Here is a 22,610-nt window from a genome sequence, read left to right as displayed (position 1 = left end):
CTGTCTTCTACTATACAGTTAACGTACAACTTCTGAAAAGCCTCTAGTGTTGCAACGACATGCTATGTGCCCACAGCAGTCACCATCTCCATTTTACAGATGCAGAGACTAAAGTGTGCGAAGAGAGGCAGAGGGCCACAAGCAATGAGCTTGGAGCTTAGCAGGGGACAAACAACTGAGATATTCAAAGCCTGAGACCTGCTCCCTGTACAGTTTCTACTGCACAACTCTGAGAAGCACCAGGTGAAGAAAGACCAGGCTATAAAGCCTGCCTATTCAGCCTCATGTTTCAGTACTAAACAGCCAAGAAGCTCCCTCAGTTTCAAGTATTTAGGGGTGCATTCACCTTGCCACCCCAAGTCACGTCCCTTTCCAGCAGTTGCCCAACAACGCTTTTACTGCCCAGATGACAGATGTGCAGCTTTCTTCTGGGCAGCACTTAAGCATCGCTCTCTCCCCCTCTTTGATGCTCTGCTGCTATCTCACCTCGAGTCCCTACCCCAGCCTGTTTTGTCAACTGCTGGCAGTCCTCAAAGTCTCAGCCTTTGCAAACAGACCTCGAAGCAAGTTTGTTTACATTTACAATTACAGATCCAAAGGTTTTGACAAAATTAATGGAGCTGACCTCCCCCAGATGACACCTCCATCTGGCCTACTCACTGATCCTTACGACCAAAGCTTGGCAAGCTGAGCCCTAGAGGACAAGCGCCCGGGTTACCTGTGCCTTCTGTACCTTTTGCTAGAGGAGGGCTGCAGTGTTTCCCCCGGGGTTATGAAGAGCAACAGCTGTCACAGAGCAAACACCAAGGCCTAGGATGCACTTTCTGCTCTGCATCTAGGCCAGTATCAGGAGGTAAATCCTGCAGCCCGCATCCTGATACAGGAAAGGTTTAATTACCCCCATGGTGTGCTGCCTGCTCGCTCTCCCAGAGCAGGGCAAGGGAAGGGAAACGAGAGCTTTGGTGATTAACGCTTGGAAAGGGAGAAGCCTGCGAGGGGAAAGAAAGTCCCTCTGTAGCGATCCAGCAGTCAGATCCGTCATTCAGTTTCCCTCTCTTGACAAAATTAGGCTGAGCATACAACACCTACAACATTCAACCAGTTTTGCTCCTATTTCTATGCTCCTGTATTATTGCTAGCACTGTACTAGTAAGAAATAGGATTACTAGGAAGAGGGAGGCAAGATTCTCAAGTCTAAATATTCTTTAAAATCTAAGCATTCATTCTCATTTATTACCCACATGAAAAGTGGTATATGCTATGTAACATGTTCTGGTAACAACGGATGTGGAGAAGGCTGAGGTACTCAACAAGTTCTTTGCCTCAGCCTTCACTGCCAGTCAGGCTGCCCACGTCTCTCGAGTCCCTGACCCTGTAGATGAGGGCTGGGGGAGCAAAGTCCCTCCCACTGTAAACAAAGAGCGAGTTCAAGACCACCTGATGAAACTAAACACGTACAAGTCCACGGGGCCTGATGAGAGGCATCCCAGGGTCCTGAGGGAACTGGCTGATGGAGTTGCCAAGCCTCTCTCCATCATATTTGAAAAGTCCTGGCAGTCAGGTGAGGTCCCTGGTGACTGGAAAAAGGGAAACATCACTCCTGGTTTTAAAAAGGATAGAAAGGAGGACCTGGGGAACTACAGACCAGTGAGCCTCACCTCTGTGCCTGGAAAGATCGTGGAACAGATCCTCCTGGAAGCAATGGCAAGGCACATGCAGGACAAGGAGGTGATCCGAGACAGCCAGCACGGCTTCACCAAGGGCAAATTGTGCCTGGTCGGTCTGGTGGCCTTCTGAGATGGAGTCACTGCATCAGTTGACAAAGGAAGACCAGCCAATGTCATCTACCTGGACTTCTGCAAGGCCTTTGACATGGTCCCAGATGACATCCTGGTCTCCAAATTGGAGAGAAATGGATTTGAAGGGTGGACCATTCAGTGGATAACGAATTGGCCTGAAGGCTGTGCCTAGAGCATGGTGGTCAATGGCTCTGTGTCCAGGTGGAGGCTGGTGACCAGTGGTGTCCCTCAGGGGTCTGTCCTGTTTAATATCTTTATCAATGACATAGACAGTGGGATCGAGCGCACCCTCAACAAATTTGCAGATGACACCAAGCTGAGTGGTGCAGTTGATACAACAGAAGGAAGGGATGCCATGCAAAGGGACCTGGACAAGCCTGAGAACCTAATATGGTTCAACAAGTCCAGGTGCAAGGTGCTGCACCTGGGTTGGGGCAATCCCGGACATGAGGACAAACTGGGAGAAGAACTCATTGAGAGTAGCCCTGCAGAGAAGGACTTCGGGGTTCTGGTGGATAAAAAGCTCCACATGAGCCAGCAGTGCACACTTGCAGCCCAGACGGCCAACTGCATCCTGGGCTGCATCAACAGGAGAGTGGCCAGCAGGTTGAGGGATGTGATTGTCCCTCTTTGTTCTGCCCTTGTGAGATTCTACTTGGAGTACTGCGTCCTGGTCTGGGGCCCCCAGCCCAAGAAAGATGTGGATCTGTTAGAGCAGGTCCAGAGGAGGGCCATGAAGATGCCCAGAGGGCTGGAGAACCTCTCCTACATAGAAAGGCTGAGAGAGCTGCGGCTGTCCAGCCCAAAGAAGGAAAGGCTCCAGGATGACCTCATTGCGGCTTTTCAAGATTTAAAGGGCACTTATAAAAAAGATAGACAGGAACATTTTGCTCAGTCAGATAATGACAAGACGAGGGAGGACAGTTTTAAACTAAAAGAGGGGAGATTTAGACTATAGGTTAGGAGAAAATTCTTCACGCAGAGGGTGGTGAGGCACTGGCACAGGCTTCCCAGAGAAGTTGTGGATGCCCCATCCCTGGAGGTGTTCAGGACCAGGTTGGATGAGGCCCTGGGCAACCTGATCTAGTGGGTGGCATCCCTGCCCATGGCAGGGGGGTTGGAACCAGGTGATCTTTGAGGCCCCTTCCAACCCAAAACATTCAATGGTGTAACCACTATACACAACTTCTCTCCACCTTCCCTCGGTTCAGCACTTTGTATCTACTCCATGCAACAGGTGTTCAGGAGCTCAGCAGAATTTAGGTGCAATTACAGGGAAGCTTGGGAACGGAGAGAAAGGATTAATATTGAACTGCAAGCAGAGCTTCTCTCATTTGCTGTCAGCCACTGACTTTTTGTTACAGAGTGTAAAGAACCCTAATTAGCAGAGGAAGACATTTTGCTTGGCAGGTGATCTGTCTAGCAAAAGCATCACAAGGGACGGGAATAACAGTGTAGTACCTACGAACAGATGTTTGTGTCGTGTTGGGACAATTAACCCACCTCAAACATTTAATCTATATTTTGCTTCTAGATCCTATTGTCTGGATATAGACAATAAACACATTTGTATGCAACAGATTTCAAAATTTGACCACTGAGCCAGCGCGAGCAGTCACATCTCTCCCTTTGAAATTCAACGTTCGGCATTTGCCTCAAGGGTACAATCTCCAGCAAAACATTTTAGAAAAAAAAAAAAAAAAGGCAGGAGGGGAGGGGAAAACAAAGTGTTTTATCTAGTTCAAACATCATTCTTCCTCCATACCTCTCCAAAGATCATTTCATTTTAAGAACAAGCAATTCTGACCCAAGAACTCCTCTCTGCCTCAGCTAATCCCACCGCACACACCCCTCTCTCCCAACACAGAAATAAGATCCTAGCTATGCTGCATACAGAAATAAGGGGGAAATCCAGCTAGAAAGCGCAATTTTTGTTTCTCATAATAACAATCCCCCACGCTAGAACAGAAGGATCTAGTTCAGAGCCTCCTCTGCATCCACCCCCACTCACTCAGCACTGATGAGACGAGGAGGAAGCTTTGCCTGGGCAGCAAGGTGGTCAGCCAGCTCACCGCCTCTGCTGCAACACCACCACTGCTGAGGGGCTCCACTTTGGACCAGGAACCTCCAGCGCCACAGAAAACCTCTCCCTTCCACATACTCCTTCTCATTGCCAAGCCTCTGCCACGCACATCTCTATTCACCAGCCGAGTTAGCGACAGTTTTGTTTCTCAGATGACTGAACATGAACTTTTTTTCCTGTGTTCCAAGGTGGACAGAGCAGTTAGCTGAAAAGAGAGGGAGCTTCCAGCACTACATTAAAATGTGTTAGACCAGGAAAGACAAATATTTGCACTTCAGTTCTATCACCCTGGAGATAGGGGGAGAAAAAATAAAAGGAAAAATTAAAAAAATGCAACTGAATTCCATTCTTTAGATGGGAACAGGCAGAAGGAGCCGGTCCCAAACTCACACAGCTGAACAGGACCAATATGGCTGCAAACATTAAGCAAAATAAACTGGGCTCTTGTTGACACGAAAGAGTCCTTGGATTGATTATTAAGTCTACATTTCCCACAGAGATTACACAGCAGCTTAAGACTGCATGGATGTGAATTTATGGGCAAGCAGGAGGTTGCAGCAACTGCTTCTGCTGCAAGTAAAGTGTTTTGAGGACGCTAGGCAAAACCTTTGAGTCACACCGGGGCTTTGCCACATTCCCCACGGCACCCGTACACAAGTCTTTCCTTGCAGGGCCTTTGGGGATTATCAGTCCACGTTGCAACAGCCCTGGTTGTGGACCTGACCAGGCACTGAGCCAAACCAGTGGGCAGGGAACACATCCGGCAAGCAAACACGCAGCCTGGTGCTTACAAAGGAAGGTCTCAGTGCAGGATGCATCTACAAAAGCCTCTGACTGCTGCAGTCTGCTGGTGCGCAGGAAAGAAGCGCTTCATTTTTATATAAACCCTGAAACTAAGTCAAGTTGGATTCAGCCAGGTGGGCGAGAGCAGCTGAGGCAGGGAAGCAGCACGTGCCCATTAGTGCCCAACTCTTCCCATGGCCAGCACGACAGGGGGAGGCAGAGACCCTGAAGGAAACTAATTACGGGTGAGTGATTGGAGTTACAGAACCTCTTTCCTGCCCTCTTATGAGATATGAGCATTACTCCTGTCTGATGGCAAAAAACAGCGTGGAGCTCAAAGAGCATTCCCTTTCCGTCTGACGCTGTGCCCGAATGCCAGTAAGTCTTAACTGCTGTTTAAAGCAATCTGCCAAGTAACCTTGGTCCACAGTTTTCTTACAGCATCTCTGCCAGAAGTATTAAACACCCAAAGCAGCATAAACCAAGTGAGAGATTCTGAATATTTCAAGCACAGCCTCAGTCACATTGTTCCAGGATGAATATTTTCATTTAAAAGTTCCACTTTGTGCAAATACACTCAGCGTGGACTTATGGCCTGCCACAGACGTTCCCATGAGTTCACTCGCTTGTAGCAGTATCTGTGCAGCATAAATGGAAGAAAGACAAATACAAACCATACTAATATTTTGTTTTCCTTTTTTAAAAAATTATATCCTGAAACCAATGTCAGTAGGGAGACTCTAGGCCAGACGGAAAGAAAAACTCGGAGTTGCCATGGTGTGTGAAGTACGTACCTGTTTCTGACCACCCTGAGAATTCAGGGTGGCATTAAATAAGTAAATAAATAAGTAAATCCCTTTTTGAACAGCTTGTTAAGGAATGAACTGTTCCCTAACAAACAGCATCATCCTAACCCCTACCAGCTGGAACTCTGAGCTAGGACAACCCCTGAAACCAAAGGAGTTTTTAACCTTCCTAAATTCTCCCCCACCCCAAACTCACAGCAGTAACTCTGGGATGACCATCACAACACAAACATCTGGTTCTTTCTTGGATTCCAAGTTCTTCACCTCCGTCACGCTGGTGTGGATTGAATTATATCTCCTACATGTTTTCTTCTCATTTAACCGTTGTATGTTTGTTTTAAACCACCCTGAACTAGTTTATTTCTATGTCCAAAGAAAAACATCAGCACAGATAGAGCAAGGAGGGCTGTTTCTGAAGTCCTCTGTGTTTCTATAAGTACACGCAGCAGGAAACAACGTTTGCTTATGCAAGCACACTAAACTGTATTCTCAAGCTGGGCAGATGGCACACCCTTGCAATACAGCTTTTACAGGCTGCACTTTCATTCCCTGAATATCCCCTAAAATAGCAGGCGAGGTCTGGGTAGGAAAAGACATACCTTCCTACCCAACAACTTCTGCACAAGTTATTTAAGGACATTTCAGCCTCCACTTACAATGTAAATGTTTGTATTATAAATCGCTACACTGCTCTTGGAAAGGGTTCAAGCCCAGCAGAGGCGTTTTGATGAAGTTGCCCTTATTCATATGCCCTTTCTTTTTGAAATCGAAACACTGGGGGGGGCTATCCATATGCAGGCTTTTTTCATAAAGCCTACAAATGGATAGTCTCCTTCACCTTTCTAAGTAGAAAAATAAATAAATAAATCACAAAGCACAAACATCTCAGAAAGCCAAAAAAATACTGCAAGTGAGAGGAGATCTCAGCTGGGCTCAAGATCCAATCTCCAGCTTGAAGTGGAGCTGGGTCCCCACCTTTCTTTCACTTAAGTTACCCCATTTTTGCCAGCGAGCAGGGGGTTGCTCAGTTTCTTACACCAAGCTAAATTATGCGTGCAAAAAGTGTTCCAAAGGAACCCTGTCGAACCTTGCTAGGCTTCAGACACCACACGTTGTAACTTTCTTTGATTTTACTGGCTTTGACACCATGCCTACATTTCTGGCTCATAAGACATCTAATTTAACATTAGGCTCCAGAAATGGTGAGCGGAGGCTCTTCCAGCATCCTGTGGTGAACAGGCTAGCTTCAGCAACCAAAATGCAACAGTGTTCAGGCCCTGGATATCCTGCAATAGCAAGAGCACTGCTGACCTTAAGAGATCTCCTTCTTACTTAAAAGCCCACAGTCTTGCCTATTGATTTGATTTTTACCCGTATCTCTGTGGCTAAACTGGTGGGCTTCCACCCAGCATTGAGGAAAGACAGAGCCTAACCTGTTCTGTCTCCCTACGGCTCAGGTTTGACCATCTCCAAACAGGAAACTGAAGTTTTACTGCATGCACAGTATAGCTGTGGGCTGAAACCTGGGCTGCAGCCAAGACCAACATTACAGAGAAGACATGCGGGAGAGCACGGGAATACTCTGAGGTAGTTTGGTTCCAGCCCGCAGAGCCCTACACATGCAGCCTAAGAACAGCCCGGGAGCTAGAGGTGAAAAAGCGGCTCATAGATTTGTCGCAACAGACACGGCGGCTGCTGCTGGAGTGGCACCGACATGCACGTGAAACAGCAGAGGACAGCAAAAACGGATCTGATTGCCGGCAGTTATTAAACCAGGTTGCCCTGCGTGGCACAGCTCAGTTTCCCTGTAGCTACAACAGATGGCTTTGGTCTGAAGAAACGACTCCTCACACAATCTTAGAGGAATGCATGGTGAATTTCAGTTCTGCCTCCTCAACCAGAGCAAAGCAAGTGCAACTGCCATCCACACCAGGCTACAGAAGACTCTTTCACCCAAAGGCAGGGGAACCCAAGAGCATCGCACTCTTTGGGTTGGAAAAGGCACCTGGTCTCTACCTGAGGGCCACACAACTTAAGGCATCAAGCTGAAAGACTTCTGTCCTTCTCACTAGCATTGCTTCCCCTCTTCCCTTGGGTTGGCCAATTTCTCCCCCACCTAAGTCATGAAAGAAGGAAGGGCTGTGATGTTAGCAAGTCTCATGGCAGCACACAGCCTCCCTCCCTTGTTCACTGCAGGTAAGGTTTTACCTCTCAAGCAGGCTCCACGTAAGAAACAGTCACTCCAGGGCTGCACATCCTCATATGACACGATTGCTAAGCAGAGAAGCCACAGCCTAATCTGCTGCCAATGACGGCTTACCGTGAGGCTGGGCCATATGGGAACCGAGAGCGGGACTCTGTTCTTACTCCTGGCAAGGGAGGAGGAGGAAGAAAATATCACCCACTCATTCCCCTAGAATAGGTGCAGCCTACTGCTCAGCTTTTGGGCTCATCGTCACCAAAATGCATGAATGTCCACGTGCTGCATCTAGATTGCAGCAGTTTTGCCTAGAAAAGGAAAGCTGGAAACTTGTTCTCCTGAGAGATACTTGTTTTTCTAAGTATCCAGGTATCCTCCAAAACATGCACTCAGCTGATTCTCTGATTAGGAAGAAATTGTAATGTCTCCAGCAGTCTTGTTCCTCAAGATACTCCCCAGCTTCACTTTGAACCTGGTAGAGAACTAACCCACAAGTACAATATGAGTGCCATTTGTGTTTCCAGCAAGTTAACCATTAGTGACTGCCAGAGCTTACAATGGAGGAGAGAAGAAGCTCACTTTGAATTTCTTCAGTACTTTGCCCCAGCCTCCCTCATCTTTTTGGAAGCCCTTGTATTATTGCAGTTGTGGAACTAAGCAGGTTCTCTCACTTGTCACATAAATCCTTCTCTAGCCAATGGCACATCCAGCAGAAATACTCAGCGGCTCTTGTTCAGCTTCCCAGACAGACACACTGCACAGGCAGCTCCAACTTAACATACTCTTCCCTCCCTCCCAAGTAGGGACACGTTGAGTATTTGGAATTTGAGACACTCAGGAGTGTGCCACGTTCATTCCCCTTCCCTCATCTCCCTCCATCTTGTTTGTCTCCAGTTTAAACAACCCAAAAAAAAGATAAACCTGCTTGCCCAACTAATTGTTCATTACTATAGCATGTCTGTGTTTGTTGTTAGAGTGCATATCAGCAGGAACAACAGCTGGTTTTATTATTTTTAATATTTTTTTACACTCATGGTTAAACATGAAACAACTGTGCAGAGAGGAAATTTTCAGAGTGCAGCTAGGAGAAGAAAAAGAACCAGAAGAGCAATAAAAGACCCCACAATAAATGAAGACTTTCCACCATGGAAGACTGAGGAAGGAGTTCCAACCATGGAGGGATCAAGGAGGGACACACGTGCAGGCCAGCGCTAGAAGCTCCTCACAGCAGAGGTAGCTGTGCTCCTCCTCCTTCGGCACAGCCCTATTTTTACAGCTCCACCTCAGGAATTAAGGCCTAAACCCTAGCTGCCAAGTACAGGAAAGCCTGAAAGCTCTCCTAACTCCAGACACAAGGTGAAGTATTTCTGCACAGCACCTAGGAGGTTCAACCCCACAGACTAGCAATGTATACATACGTAAGTTTCATCCAGGTGACCAAGTCAGCACGTAAACACCCTTCTTGTCATTTCATACGCATAGAAAAGGAGATGCAAAGAAGTGAAGCGACTTGCCTGGCTCAAAGCAACTCTGCTCCAGAACCCTGAGTTGCACTTTGCTCACAAGTAGTTGTATACAAGGCAAAAGAATCCGATAAGGAATGCTTTCCCCTTCCCTATGGCGTGCATACCTGTATCCCAGAGAATAAGGAGGACTACATGGATGAGGATCATCCTTTGAGATCAAGGAAGCACAGATTTTCAGAAAGAGATGGGTCTCTGATGCACCAAACAGGAGCAATGGCCTTTTTTCCTCCTTTCCCTCATCCCTCATTCAAGCACTGCTCTATCCAGCTGCATTTTCAGATGTGTCCTGGCAGCCACAGCACGTGAGCAAACAGAGCATTTGCAAAGAGCCGATGGATCACAGGCCAGCCCTCATGCCTTGTCTTTGGCTCCAAGTTGTCCCCTGCCTTGAAGGCCTGCCCTCATGAGTGAGAGCACTGGGGGGAACAGCTGAACCCACAGCATCAGCAAAACAAATCCTTGTTTCAGAGCCAGATCACTCCAGACCTGGCTGTGCTTCAGAGGGAAAGCAATTAAACTCACCCACTGCAGCCCTTCCTAGTGGAAAAATGCTCTTTTTATTCAATTAAATCTCCTGTAACTAAGGTTAATGTTCCACGTGGTATCTGCCTCAAGGTATAAGAGGCTTCTGGCTGACCTGCCATCAGCAGAGACAGGAGGAGACTGAAGGGATCAGGAAGAGCAGAGCTTGCACGTGGCCAGCAGTTGACTAACACTGGCTGATCCTCCACTCGCTAAAAGTTGGAGTCTAAAGACTGCAGTGAAAAGGAAGGATTAGTACACCGAGTTTTTGCAGGACTTATGTTCCTTCAGAAGATCCAACAACTACTGAGTTAATAGCATGCCCCTAAGCGTCTTCACCACTCTTTGGCAAGCAGCTTGCCCACAAGAGCATAGTCCCTGATTAAAGTCAAGGTTCCCACCACCCAGCTTCCAAACTTGAGCAATCACCACCACCAGGGAGATGCAGGACCACTGGGACAGACCTACCTCTAGCTCTGACCAGGCTGGCAAGAGGAGACCCAGTCAGGTTTGTGCCTCATCAGTTCAGGGCCACAGCCACACACGTGCAGCCAGTTATCCTGGTTAGCCAGCACCTTCCTGCAGGCTTGGCTTAGCTCAGGACTGCTGTCTGTAGGGCTCCTCAGGATCTCTTCTGGGCACCCCTCACCAAAAAGTATCCTAGCACAGTTCACATTTAAGTGGTTCTCTCTTTCAAATTAGTTTTCCTAGCCGGAGCCATCTGTATGGCACTGTTTAAGTGTGTTGATGGCAGTGTTTGGAGAGTTCTGCATTCAAAAATTATCAAGCCTCAAACCTGAAGTTTCCTTTCCTAGATATGCTCTCAACCAGCTCGACATCACTGCAGAGATTTCAGAGTCCAGCATATGGGGATGTAGAGATTAGCACCCTAGGGTTTCGGCTTAAATGTGGCAACAGTCATTGCACATTGTCTCTGCCAGCAAGCCCCAGACACTATTTATTCTGCTAGCAGCCTTGGTTACAGTACCCAGTACCCGTAACACCACAGGAAGCCCAACTTACATTACCCTGAGCTTTTACAGCAAGGCTCATGTCCAAAGAATGAATTTGGCCTTTTGTGCTCTGTGGTGACACCCAATAGTTAAATAAACCTGGGCTGGCTCACTTGCATCAGCCCTGAAACAAAATTCATGCCCCATAAATACCAGGTGCATTTTACTACACTGTAACACACAGAACAGAAGGAAGACAAGTCTTTAAAGGTCTGGATTTTGCAGGGTAAACCAAAGCCTTACCAAAAAGTTCCCCCCACCACCACCTTTTGAAAAATCATGCTCTTATCAACTCCCTTAGTATAAAAAAATAAATAGAAATGCAGTGTGGAAGGATAGACGTTTTCCATTTTCTCTTGTTCTGTGCAGCTGAGGACAGGAGGGTAGGTCCATTTGTATGGTTCACCATCTTTTGGAAAACCGAAGCGTTTTACCCAGTAATTAATGCCCGATCCAAACAACGGGGGCAGAGTTTCCAAGGTACCACTTAGCTACTTGATCTAAACACGAAATTAAAAAATATAAATAAAAAAAAAAGGGGGGGGGGTGTATCCGCAGTAGCTAAGCCTGCATAAACGCCGTGCTTCCTCCCCCATCGCGCCCAGCCGTGCCTTTAGCAGCACTGCCCCGCAGTCCCCTCGCCCCGCGGCTCACCTGCCGGGCTCCCGGGGGACAGCCCCGCGATCCTAGAGAAGCCCCCGAGCCTCAGAATGGTATTTATAAAAGGCTCATTAAGTGCGGTTCCCGATCCGCCCCCCCCCCCCCCCAGACTTCAACCTGCCTCGCCGCAGGTGCTTGCCGGGGGCTGCGGGCGGGGGGGGGCGCAGAGCCCGGCCGGGTCCCGCACGGCAGCGGGAGCCCCCCGGTGCCCGGTGCCCCTCTCGGGGGGGATCCCGGCGCCTTCCCCCCCCGCGGCTCCTACCTGCCCGGGCTGGCTGCGGTAGGCGAAGGCGTAGAGCCGCTCGGCGCTGATGTTCACGGCGCCCCGGTAGAGGCGGCCGAAGGCTCCCGGAGCGGGGCTGCCCCCGGGGCCGCCCCCCGGGGCCGGGGCCGCCGCCGCTGCCCAGAGCAGGGCGCAGAGCAGGGCCCCGGGGGCTGGGGGCGCCCCCCCGGCCATGGCCCCGCCGCTGCCGGCCGCCCGGCTGCCTCTCCCCGGCGGGGCGGGCGCCCGGGAGCTGGGTTTGCGATTTCAATAAATCCCTCGGCCGCACGGGGGTGGGGGGAGGCGGGCAGGCAGCGAAGCCCGGGCCCCCCCCCCGAGCAACTTTCCTGGGGAAGGACCCTCCGCGGGGAGGGGACAGGGGAGGGGAAGGGAAAGGAGGGAGAGGAGGGAGGGGAGGCCGGCGGCTGGCCCCGGGAGGAGGGTCTCCTCCGCGTGCCCGGCCCCAAATTCTGAGCCGGCCTTCGCAGCCGGTTGTCAGGGAGCTATTCCCCTTCGGGATGGGGGTTAGGGGGTTAGGGGCGCGCAGGCGTCATCAGGCGTGTGGGGACAGGGGCACGGCTGTGGCGTCTGCAGGGCTTCGACGCCTCCGGCCCACCGAGTCACGGGTGTCCTCGCCCCACGGTCTGTTGGCTTGCTGGAGCACGGGTTCGTGCCTGTGACACATCTCAGGGGCCATCCCAAACACCTGGTTTTGGCTGCTCAGAGGTGGGGGATAAATGCCGTCAGTTTTTAGTTCAGCCCAAAGGTGTGGAAGGCTGCAGCACGGTGTCGTTCCGTCAATTCAACTGTGGCTCGGTGCTTCTTATGCTATTTGAGGTGTTCGTGAAACTGCTACAAAAGTCAGTGATACTCTGAACCTTTTCAGCAAGATGAGAGCGATACTGTTGGGCTGCGAAAGGGTCAGAGGTCTGTCTCTCACTGCTTTCCCCTCCTATGCTCTTTTGTTGAAAACATGCCTGGGAAATGTGTCAGATCCCATGGCAGAGGGATGCATTTTTAACTCAGAGAAGGTAGAGCATTACTGAAGCAACCTGAAAGGCTTTTCAGACTGAAGGCAAACTCATAGAAGCCACGATTTTATAAAGCCAGCCTGCGTCCTCCAACTGTGTTATCTCTGGCCAAAGCAGCTTTCCAAGCTGTGGGGTTTGTTTTCAAGGCTGAGAGATTTCCCCGGAGTTGCTTTTGTTTGGAGGAAAAGTTGTAAGGCTCAGCAAAACGACTGAGCTAACATTATGCTGCCATTTTAATCCTTGGGCCTTCGTGCGATCTCTGCCAACAGCAAACAAACAAAACAATTGTCAGTGACCTGTGTTAGTGAAGCAGACCACATGCAAGTCACTCTGTCTTCTGTCAGAGCCCTAAGAAGGGGCACTAAGGGCAACCCCCCACATGAGGTCTCCTGGAAGATGGGCACTCCAACACCAGGAGTGCCTTCCAGCCTGGAGTTTCATGCAGTGCAGACCAGAAGACCTGAGCAATGTCACCTCTGAGCTCTTGCAACTCTGTCTTGCCTCTTACTGGGACACAGGATGACCTGTTCTGGGGGACTTCGAGCAGTGGTGGCACTGGGAGACTTGTGGCTTCCCCTCAGCATTCTGTAGAAGCCTAAACCACACAGCTCCTTGCTCACCCACTGCCTCCTTCAGCCCCACATACCCCTCTGTGGCCACCCTGACTAGATGTATATTTTGGTATTCTACAAAAGACTACACATTTTTTCTTCATTTTGAATTTTAGAGTTCAAGTTTTCTTTCCAAAATACCATACTTTGTGCTTGTCTTTATTGAATTTCACCTTACTGTTTTGAGGCTCTTTCTGTGATTCAGCAGCATTGTACTTTTGTTCAAATCCTTGCCTCCAAAGTGCTTGCGGTACTGCCCAACTTGGTATTATTTAGAGAAGTTTGAAGTCAAAGGTCAATTCCATCATCCAAGTTACTAATTAAAATAATCAATCTTAGCAGACAGATCAGATCTCTTATTTGAATATACCTTCCTATTGTCCGGAAAATAGCCACAGCTATATTTTGGGAATTGCCGTTCAATCACACACTCCTTTCATGTTAATTCCAATCTGAACCCTACTTGCCTTTATGAGGATGGTGTTCAATGTAATGTCAAAAGTCCTGCTGAAGTCTGAATGTTTCATCTGTTTCTTTCAGCACTTCCTAAGCCAGTTATCTCTGCAAAGAAATAAATTAGGTTACTTTGACGTGATTTGTTCTGGACAAATGTGCACTGCCTGTTTCTCATCACTGTATTGTTTTTTAGTTGTTTGCACCCTGACTGCTGAACAGCTTGTTTCATTATCTTTCCAGATAACAAATGGAGGTTGGCTGATTTATAACTCCTCACTCAGCCCCGTTGGTAAAGATGAGTAGCCTGTTTTCCCTTTTCACATCCACCTAAATCTTGTTCTTGAATGGCAGCATGTATTTTGGAAGAAAGAACAGGGACACTGTAAGAGAAAAGATGCTGATCCAGAGAGATCATGGGTCTGGATCAGAGGAAGTGTTCTCATGCGTGCCACAGCACTCTGGCATCAGGGGATGGCAAAGGCTGGCTGCCCCCTAAGGCACAGGGAGCCAAGCGTGATAACATGGCCAGCAGGGCAGGGGCTTCACCAGCCAGGGCCCCATCCCACCGTACCCAAGCAAGACCAACAGGGCATGCCTGGAGATGGCAGCTGGGGTCAACAGAGAGTCCGGATTGTCAGGCAAACCCCGAGCAAATTGTCAGGCAAACACCCGAGTCAGGCCAGGAAGTCCGTCACGGCTGTCACACAACTGCAGCTGTAGTGCAGGCAGGGCCCAGCTCCAGAGCCCCAGCTTAAAAGCGGCTCCCGTGTGATGGAGGAGGTCAGCCCTCACCAAGGCCTCCCTGCAGCGTGCCCTCCAAGGTCACTGGAGTGAAGGGGGGCAGCCCTTGGCTGTGCTATCTCTGTGTCGGCGCCGAGCCCGGGGTGCCAGACCTGCAGGAGGGGGGATGTTCTCAGCGCCCTTTCCTCTGGATGTGTTGGGGCACACATCTCCTGACACGGCCCTTGTTCCCAGGATGAGCAAAGCCCAGGGTTGTGAGCATCTTGGGGGAAAGGAGGGATGATACTGAAGCAGAGGCTCACAAGAGTGCCTTTTTTTTTTTTTTCCATAGAACAGAAGTAGAAAGTCACATTGCTGCTGGAAAAAACACTCTAAGGAAGTGATATTTCTCCTGGTAACCAGTACTGCAAAAATATCCAGGACAGGAGAAAGATCTCAATTATAAAGGAATTCCCTGAATCATACTAATTTGGAATATAAAAGAAAAAGAGTATAAACATAACCAACCAAATTGTTTGGAAACTTATTTTGGAAAATGAGGGTTTTAAATGTCTGCCATTTGGATATGCAGTCTCTGCGTTACATAAGCTCCACTGTGAGTAAATAGATGCTGTAGATGTTCAGCTGGCTTCTGCAGAGATAATGGATCATTTTCAGATGCTGCTGTAAATGTAGTGTGAAGCACAAGAACTGAAGGGTAGACAGGCTTTAAGATAACTGGTAGAAGCACAGTAACCTGCTCCCCATTTTCTGATATGTGGCTGAAGTGTTTGAGACTAGAGCTGGCTGAATAAGTGTCTCTGGCTTGTAGTATATTAGCTTATATGACGTACTTAACATTTATATTTGATTGTAATTAATAGTAGCAGAGAGGTTTATGAGATTTCAAAGTAGATGATATATTGATCTAATTGTGCCATGTTTGCTTTCTTCTCTTTCCGATAGACCTTGTTCTTCAAGACAGTTTTAAGCTATTCTAGGACAGAATTCCAGATGTGTCCTTAATTTATGCTTTTGGGTTCCAGATTTTCAAATAAACAGAGAGAAATGAATCCAGTACATTGCCTTACACATATCCCTAGGATCAGGTTTTTTTTTTTTCTTTTTACTATAGGCTGAAGTCTGATGTTCAGCTTCAGGTTGCATATGGTATATATGTAAATGGAAGTTCAGGTGCAACCTACAGCATAAAAAAAGATGACTCAGGCACATTTTTCAGCTCTTCAGCAAAGGCAGTTGCTGCTAGTGTTTTCCTGTCACTTTTTTTTCTCCCTTCATAATTTCCATCTTCTTTTTCTTTAGGTATCATATGCAAAGCAATTCCTTCCCTCAGCACATTGACCACTACCATCTGCATCTTTGCACTGATGTTGGTTAAGCCAGAGTTAGATTGATAAGAACCATCAGGAAATCATCATTTCTAACATCATCACTTCACAGACATCAGGAAAATAAATCATCATTTCCTAAGCATCAGGAAATCTGGGTGAAAGGGAATTTTTCTCTTCAAGGCATGATTTTTGAATGAGAAGCTGATAAACCTACATCTTCACTTTTCACCTCCAACAGACAAAACATTAAGCTCACATTGTATTATTAGAAAGCGTCAACTCTAACCCTTCGAAGTAGTTTACATCTCTACATATGTGACCCAGGGAAGAGGAGGATCTGCGGTGCACTTGTGGGGCAAGTCTTTAGGAGGTCGGTTTGTTAAAACAACCAAGGGTCACCTTTTATCTTGATTTAAGAGCTTGTGTGACATCCTGCTGTTAGTTCCCCTTAACAGCATTTGGAATGCGTTTTCGCATGGGGAAACTGCCAAGCCTTCCTCACGGGGACACGGAGGGCTGGCTTGGGACGGCAGGAGCACCGAAGAGGGGTACTAATGAAGTTAATTAAGGGGACGAGCAGCCACCTCAGGGGGCAGAGACACCCCCCCACAGCCCCAGCAGTGCTGGATCTGGTCAGTACGTACCGGGCGGGCCCTGAGGGAGCCGCGAGGGGCGCGAGGCGGGGCCAACCGCCACCACCTCCCCCCTCGGGCGGGGCAAACGGACCCGGACCCGTAGCAACGGCTGCGCGCGCGGCGGCGGCCATGTCGCGGGTGCTGCTGCGGGGGGCACGGCCCCGGCCCCGCGGCCCCGCCGCCGCCGCCAGGAAGGGCCCGAGGAAGGCGGCGGCCAAGCGGGACTGGGACGTGAGTGCTGCCCCTGCCAGCCGCCCGGGCCTCCTCTCCCTCCTCTCCCTCCTCTCCCTCCTCTCCCTCCTCTCCCTCCTCTCCCTCCTCTCCCTCCTCTCCCTCCTCTCCCTCCTCTCCCTCCTCTCCCTCCTCTCCCTCCTCTCCCTCCTCTCCCTCCTCTCCCTCCTCTCCCTCCTCTCCCTCCTCTCCCTCCTCTCCCTCCTCTCCCTCCTCTCCCTCCTCTCCCTCCTCTCCCTCCTCTCCCTCCTCTCCCTCCTCTCCCTCCTCTCCCTCCTCTCCCTCCTCTCCCTCCTCTCCCTCCTCTCCGCCTTGATAGGGATATCCTTTTTGCTCACCGATAACCTCGCTAAACGTGGAATGCTTTCGATGCTATGAAAGTGTACCGTTGTATAATTTTATGCTACTTACGTTCTGTTTCAGAGGGATTGCTTTTTACTGAAACTTAACAAAAAATAAATAAATCCAGTTCCTTCTCTGTTCTTGTTTTTGATGTGTTCTCGTGTGCCTTTCTGCAGAGTACTGTCCATGACCTGACAGTCCACCGTGCCACTCCTGAGGACATCGTAAGTTTCACATTTGTCATCGCTTCTTTTCCATAACCACGAGATTTATCTGATTATCTAGCATAAGTGCACACTATACGTACTGGGATAGTTTTTTGCCAGCAATTACTCTCCCTTCTTAAGCCTCTGAACATACGGTTCTTTTACTGTTAGTTTTTTTGTTTATAATATGTCAGGAATCTGCAGCTATTCCTCTGGCAGTCAGTGTTTTTTCAGTTCTCTGTTTCCATTGGGAAGCAGTAACTATGTTTTTATTTCAACGTAGTGTATCCCATCATAGATAAATAAAAACTCAGTGGAGTAGTTTGACATTAAGCCTCATCTCTGCGCAACAGACCAAAAAAATGTGCTTTATTTTGGAATTTTCTATAATTCTGAGGGTGTTCAATCTTCATTTAAACAATTTTACAGCACTTCTTTACATTGAATGGCTTGTTCATTACAAAATACATGAATTCCATTTCTTTTTCACTGGTAACACTGATCACCAGAATGAAATAGACAATAAGAGCTGTTGTTGATTTTTAAATTTTGATGGACTAGTCAGGATGGATAGATACAATAGCGGAGATATATGTGGTTATCTTGATGTTCTTTGGACACTTTAGCAAGCACTTGACACATTTAATTTCTTTAATTTGTATTTAAACTGAATATGTATGTATCACTGTTAGAAGAAGAGCGAGAATTTTGCTGGTAATTGACACTAGTGTTAAGTCAGGAAAATATATCTTCTTACGCTTATTATAGGTGGGAGTGTTTATGTTTTTTGCCTCCATTTACAGCTGAGAAAACTCCTGCTGAGTCAGCAGATGGAAAATGAGTCTCCCATCATTCACCTTTGGAATTGCGTTAAATGTGGCTAGTACTGATGGGATTTGACATTTGTGGATGTTTGTGTGCTGTCATTGGCACTACCATGAAAGTAAATTAAACATCCAATGCATGAAGGATAAAATCAAGAAAAAGGGATAGTTATCATTGTCCTGCTGCTTTTGTTTTTAGGTTGTACCTGGATTTTTAACTGGTCTCTTTTATGTTTGTGTAGCTGCGTCGCCATGAAATACATAAATCAAAAAACAAAGCACTGGCCCATCTAGAACTGCAAGACAAGGCACTGAAAAGAAAATGGAAGAAACAAAAGCAAATGGCCCCTGATTCTTTGGAGAAGAGGAAATTGGCTCTGATGCGTGAGGTAAGAGCTAAATCTGTGCTTTTCAGCCTGTTGCAGATGATTTGTAGTGGGAAAACTGCTCTTGCACATAGCTGAGAATTTGTTCCTCTTTTTGGATAGTTGGACTTATCTGTGTGTATGCTTTCTACTTGCAGTGATGGGAATAGGCTGCATAACGTTTTAACTGCTGCATAACATCTCAACTTATCTGTGCAGTTGAGCATTTCATCCTTGTTCCCTGGCTATGGCATCTGTAATGCTTCAGGCCTCTTTGAATCTGAACATCTAAATTTTAATGTTTGCGATGGGAGAGGTTGCCTGCCTGAAAATCTGAAAGAAGATATGAGTTCATCTCCAGCTCCACATGGAGGGTCCTATAACAGCGTATTTCTAAAATACTGTTAGTGCGTTACACTGAATGGTAGGTGGTGAATGGATTAACATAGTGGGGATGGTTAGGATTAGTCCTGTTTAATTATCTTTAGTAACAATCTGAAATGGGAAGGAAGATTAATTTAAATGAAATTCATAGGTGATACATGGGACAAGGTGCAGCAGTCAGTGAGTATGTTGACAGTGTGTAAATGGGCCTAGAGGGGTTAGAAGCTAATATCACTTGGTTTTCTGTTGACCACAAACAAATGTGAGCTAATTTACCTTGGGAGCAATGCTCTAAATAATGCTTATAACATGTTCAGCAGGTGATTGAAACTTAGGGACCTGCTGATTCTGATCTAGTAGGGGAGCATGAAAACATTTGTCAGGATAACTTTTGTCTGAGTAAGCACATCAACTTAGTTTTAGTTGCTTTAGGCAAAGGATATCATGTTTTGGAATAGGTAAGCATTAGCATTTTTTTTTCCTCTGTAGATCTGGCATAGCATTGTCTAAAAACCTGCATCAATTTGACATCCGATAGCTAAACGGGGAGTTAGTATCAAGGATAAAAGCTGAATGGTGATTTGGAGAAGTGAATATACAAGATGATTAAGAGACATGAATACTCTCTGATTTGCTAAATTGGTTATGAGTAAAAGTGATCTATTGCAGTGTAATTCAGGCTCAAAAGTCTAGACAGACATGGAAGTGAGGTATGTAGGGAAACTGCAAGATGAGGGGAAAAAAACAGGTGAAATGTCACTGAATTATTTTTTTTTTTGAATGAGGCTGAATATAAAGCATTAGCAAACTTATCAATGGGCACTGAAAGAAACTCTGGGAAGATAATAGCATGTAGTGCTCTGAAACTGCTGCATGCCAATTTTTCTTATGATTTCCAGGGGAGCAGAAATTAAATCTGACAAAAGAGGCATAGTGTACGAGGGCATAAGTAAGCCTGTCTTTCTGTGGGATCTTCTAAAGTACTTTTTCTAGCTAAAATTGCATAACTATGATAAAGTGGAGATCACTTGCATATTGTGTTAGGTTTACGTGGCAAGGGTTTGGCAGTGGGATGGCTGCAGGGGCAGCCTCTGTGAGAGGAGTCCAGAAGCTGCCCCATGTCAGATAAGGGCCAGTTCCAGCCAGCTCCAAAGGGACCCACTGCTGCCCAGAGCCGAGCCAGTGAGCGACGCTGGTTGGGCTGCTGTGAGAGCAGATTTAGTTCCATCTAGAGCAGAGTAGCTGAGTGCCTCCTTAGGCATGGTTCCAGTTGACATGATTCCAGTCATGGACTTCAAATACTGGGTGAGAGAGAGACTGAAGCTGTATCTTGTCAGAAATGTGTTGAGATGGCCGAATCATTTTGCGTTACCAGGTGCAGTCAACTGTATTTGTGTCCACTGAAGCTTTTATGAAGGCTTGTGGCAGGATTTTAAGGCAGGATTTTCAATAATGAAGGATGAATGAAACAAGTCTGTCTGAATTGGTTTGTATCTAATCAAATAGTTCATTTTTTGGGTGTCTGTCAGATGAGACAGTGTTTATGGGGACCCCAGAAGTGATAACTACTTAACGTTTCAGAAAAACAAGGTGAATTCTAGTCACTCAGAATGAAGTATGGTCTTCTGATTTGTCTTAATTGGGATCTCGCTGTACGGTACCAGCTCTGTAAACATTGCCTTCTTAGCTATCCTTTTGCTAACTGTTTAGAAGCTAACTGTACTGTTTTGCTAACTGTACCTGAACAACAAAGGAAAAATCAGTCTGCACCGTATGAAGTATTTCCTTATATGCTATACTTTCAGATTCTCTCTGATCAGTACCATTTGCAAGATGTATTGGAACGATCTGATCAGGTCATGGCTGTGGCAAAAGACTTGTTTGGGGATGCTCCTCGCACACGAACAGGTAGACCATCTTATTTCTATGTGATAGTACATTTAAGATTATCTTCCTGCTTTTCATAAATAGTCTTAATATACAAAGTATTCTTTTTAACCGTTTTTATCTGGTGTAACACAATTGATTCTGTTTGTGTTGGATGAAACACAGATGAGGATAACACCTAATGTGGCAGGGAAGAGAGAGCCATGGCTGGTTAATCTGCTGTACCAGTCTGTTGTGGAATTTCTGGTCACTTACTCTGAAACATCTGATACTGACCATTTCTGCAGCAAAGTTACCAACCTACACAGAGTGCCAGTTGTGCACCTATAGTAGTTGTGATTCTTGTTGCTACGTGGGTTGCCCGCTTGTTCTTGGATATTGCTGGAGATTTATCAGCATCTTGTGAACATTGCTTTTCCATTTCTTATCCTGGTTTATGAGTCCTTATTCTGTTTGCATATGAAATCTTAAGTTTATTTTTTCTCTTTGGGCTACCATTCTCTTTTGCTTATAATGATGGTTTCACCCTATATGCTTTTTCTGCACAAGTTTATTTACACAGGACAGAAGCTTGATATGTCATGGCTGAACGTCTTGAGATAATTCTATGGCTTTTGCCAGTTAGTCAAAATGACAAACCCCTGTGACTCCTCTTTATACAATGTACAGGAACTTGCTTTTTGGTACTAATTCCTGTGAGGTACTACAGACTGAGTCCTCTGAATTCTTCCTGATATTATCTGATTCCTTTAGGTTTCCCTAATGTAACAGTGGCTCCTAACTGTGACCTAGAATCATCTCAAGGACCCATCATACAAAAACGCGATCCTCCCACTGAGCTTTCTATCCTTAGTGAATCTGTCATGGATTCCCAGGTAATGTATATTGAGTTCCATGCATGTCCCACGTTTCTGGGTTACACAAAATAAGAATATTCAAAGGTAGTGTATCCAAGCAGACCTAAACCTTTCTTCTGTGTATGTTGTGGCATCTTGATAACATACAGAGAAAACTGTATTAAATTGAGATAGAATTAGTTTTGCGAGAGTCTGAGAATCACGATTTTTGGATTTCTCAACCTTTAAGTAAGAGAAACGCCAACTTCTTATGTCTCACATTAGCATGCTCTCCCTTTTAATTATTGGATAGAGAACAAACTAATTACAAACTTACTGAAATATACCTATGATTTTTCAACTGTCTGCATACATGGGGACGTAGCCAGTTGGGCTCCAGTTTATTTCAGATCATGCACATATGTACGTACCTCACTTAACTCCACAACCTTGATTAGTACTACAAGTTTTTTTTAATACTTTACATTATTGTGCAATTATTTAGATTTGTGTAACAACTTTAATGTTTGTATAAATTCATTTAAATTTTTATTTAGATTGTGTCAGCATTCCATTTTCTTCTGATAGCACGAATTATACCAGGAATGCTCACTTTGGTTTGAGAAGTGTCATATGACACCTCTGAAAAGTAGCTCACTGCTGAAGACCGTAAGGGCTGTGGAACTGAAAGTGATGGTGTTATATTCTCTTGATTCCCTAATTCTGTTTCCTATTGTCTTGCACAATTGTCTGCAATTTGAGTTGCACTACTGCTCTGTCCATGCATTTCAATGTGTGTTTTTTTTTGTTTTGTTTTTGCTTTGCTTTTATAGTGAAGAATTAACTGTAGCATCACTGGATGCATGTGGTAGGATAGGCTTAGATTTTTAGAAGAAACTAGTACTGATAGCTGTCAGCTGAGTTCTGTGAGTTTTTTTCTTATATTCCTATGAAAATCACAATTAAAGGTTATCCGGTGGGGCATACCCAGAAGGGCAGAAACCTGATAGATTCTTTTTTAATCCTAAGTGTATGTAGTGTGTAGTTCTTATTCAATATGAATTGTTGAAATAAAA

At 46.5% G+C, this 22,610-nt stretch overlaps 2 protein-coding genes across 4 annotated transcripts in view; one reads left to right on the top strand and one right to left on the bottom strand.

The window, feature by feature from the left end:
* Positions 1 to 12,081, bottom strand: part of SIDT1 (SID1 transmembrane family member 1) — a 44,286-nt gene extending 32,205 nt beyond the window's left edge. The window contains exon 1 of one of the 2 annotated variants that reach the window (XM_080597959.1): positions 11,655 to 12,081. In XM_080597959.1, the coding sequence (XP_080454085.1) occupies positions 11,655 to 11,849 (195 nt within the window). In that variant the 5' untranslated portion in view covers positions 11,850 to 12,081. The remainder of the gene's footprint in view (positions 1 to 11,654) is intronic. The other variant, XM_080597960.1, reaches the window with a different exon arrangement.
* Positions 12,082 to 16,531: 4,450 nt separating this feature from the next.
* Positions 16,532 to 22,610, top strand: part of SPICE1 (spindle and centriole associated protein 1) — a 20,931-nt gene continuing 14,852 nt past the window's right edge. For both annotated transcript variants that reach the window (XM_080597941.1, XM_080597942.1), the window contains exons 1-5: positions 16,532 to 16,690; positions 17,209 to 17,256; positions 18,305 to 18,451; positions 20,617 to 20,719; positions 21,452 to 21,573. In XM_080597941.1, the coding sequence (XP_080454067.1) occupies positions 16,589 to 16,690; positions 17,209 to 17,256; positions 18,305 to 18,451; positions 20,617 to 20,719; positions 21,452 to 21,573 (522 nt within the window). In that variant the 5' untranslated portion in view covers positions 16,532 to 16,588. The remainder of the gene's footprint in view (positions 16,691 to 17,208; positions 17,257 to 18,304; positions 18,452 to 20,616; positions 20,720 to 21,451; positions 21,574 to 22,610) is intronic.

This window comes from Anser brachyrhynchus, assembly GCF_964034855.1.
Source record: "Anser brachyrhynchus genome assembly, chromosome: 1".
NCBI lineage: Eukaryota > Metazoa > Chordata > Aves > Anseriformes > Anatidae > Anser > Anser brachyrhynchus.
Note: the sequence above shows the minus strand (reverse complement) of the source record. Positions and strands in the feature narration are given on the sequence as shown.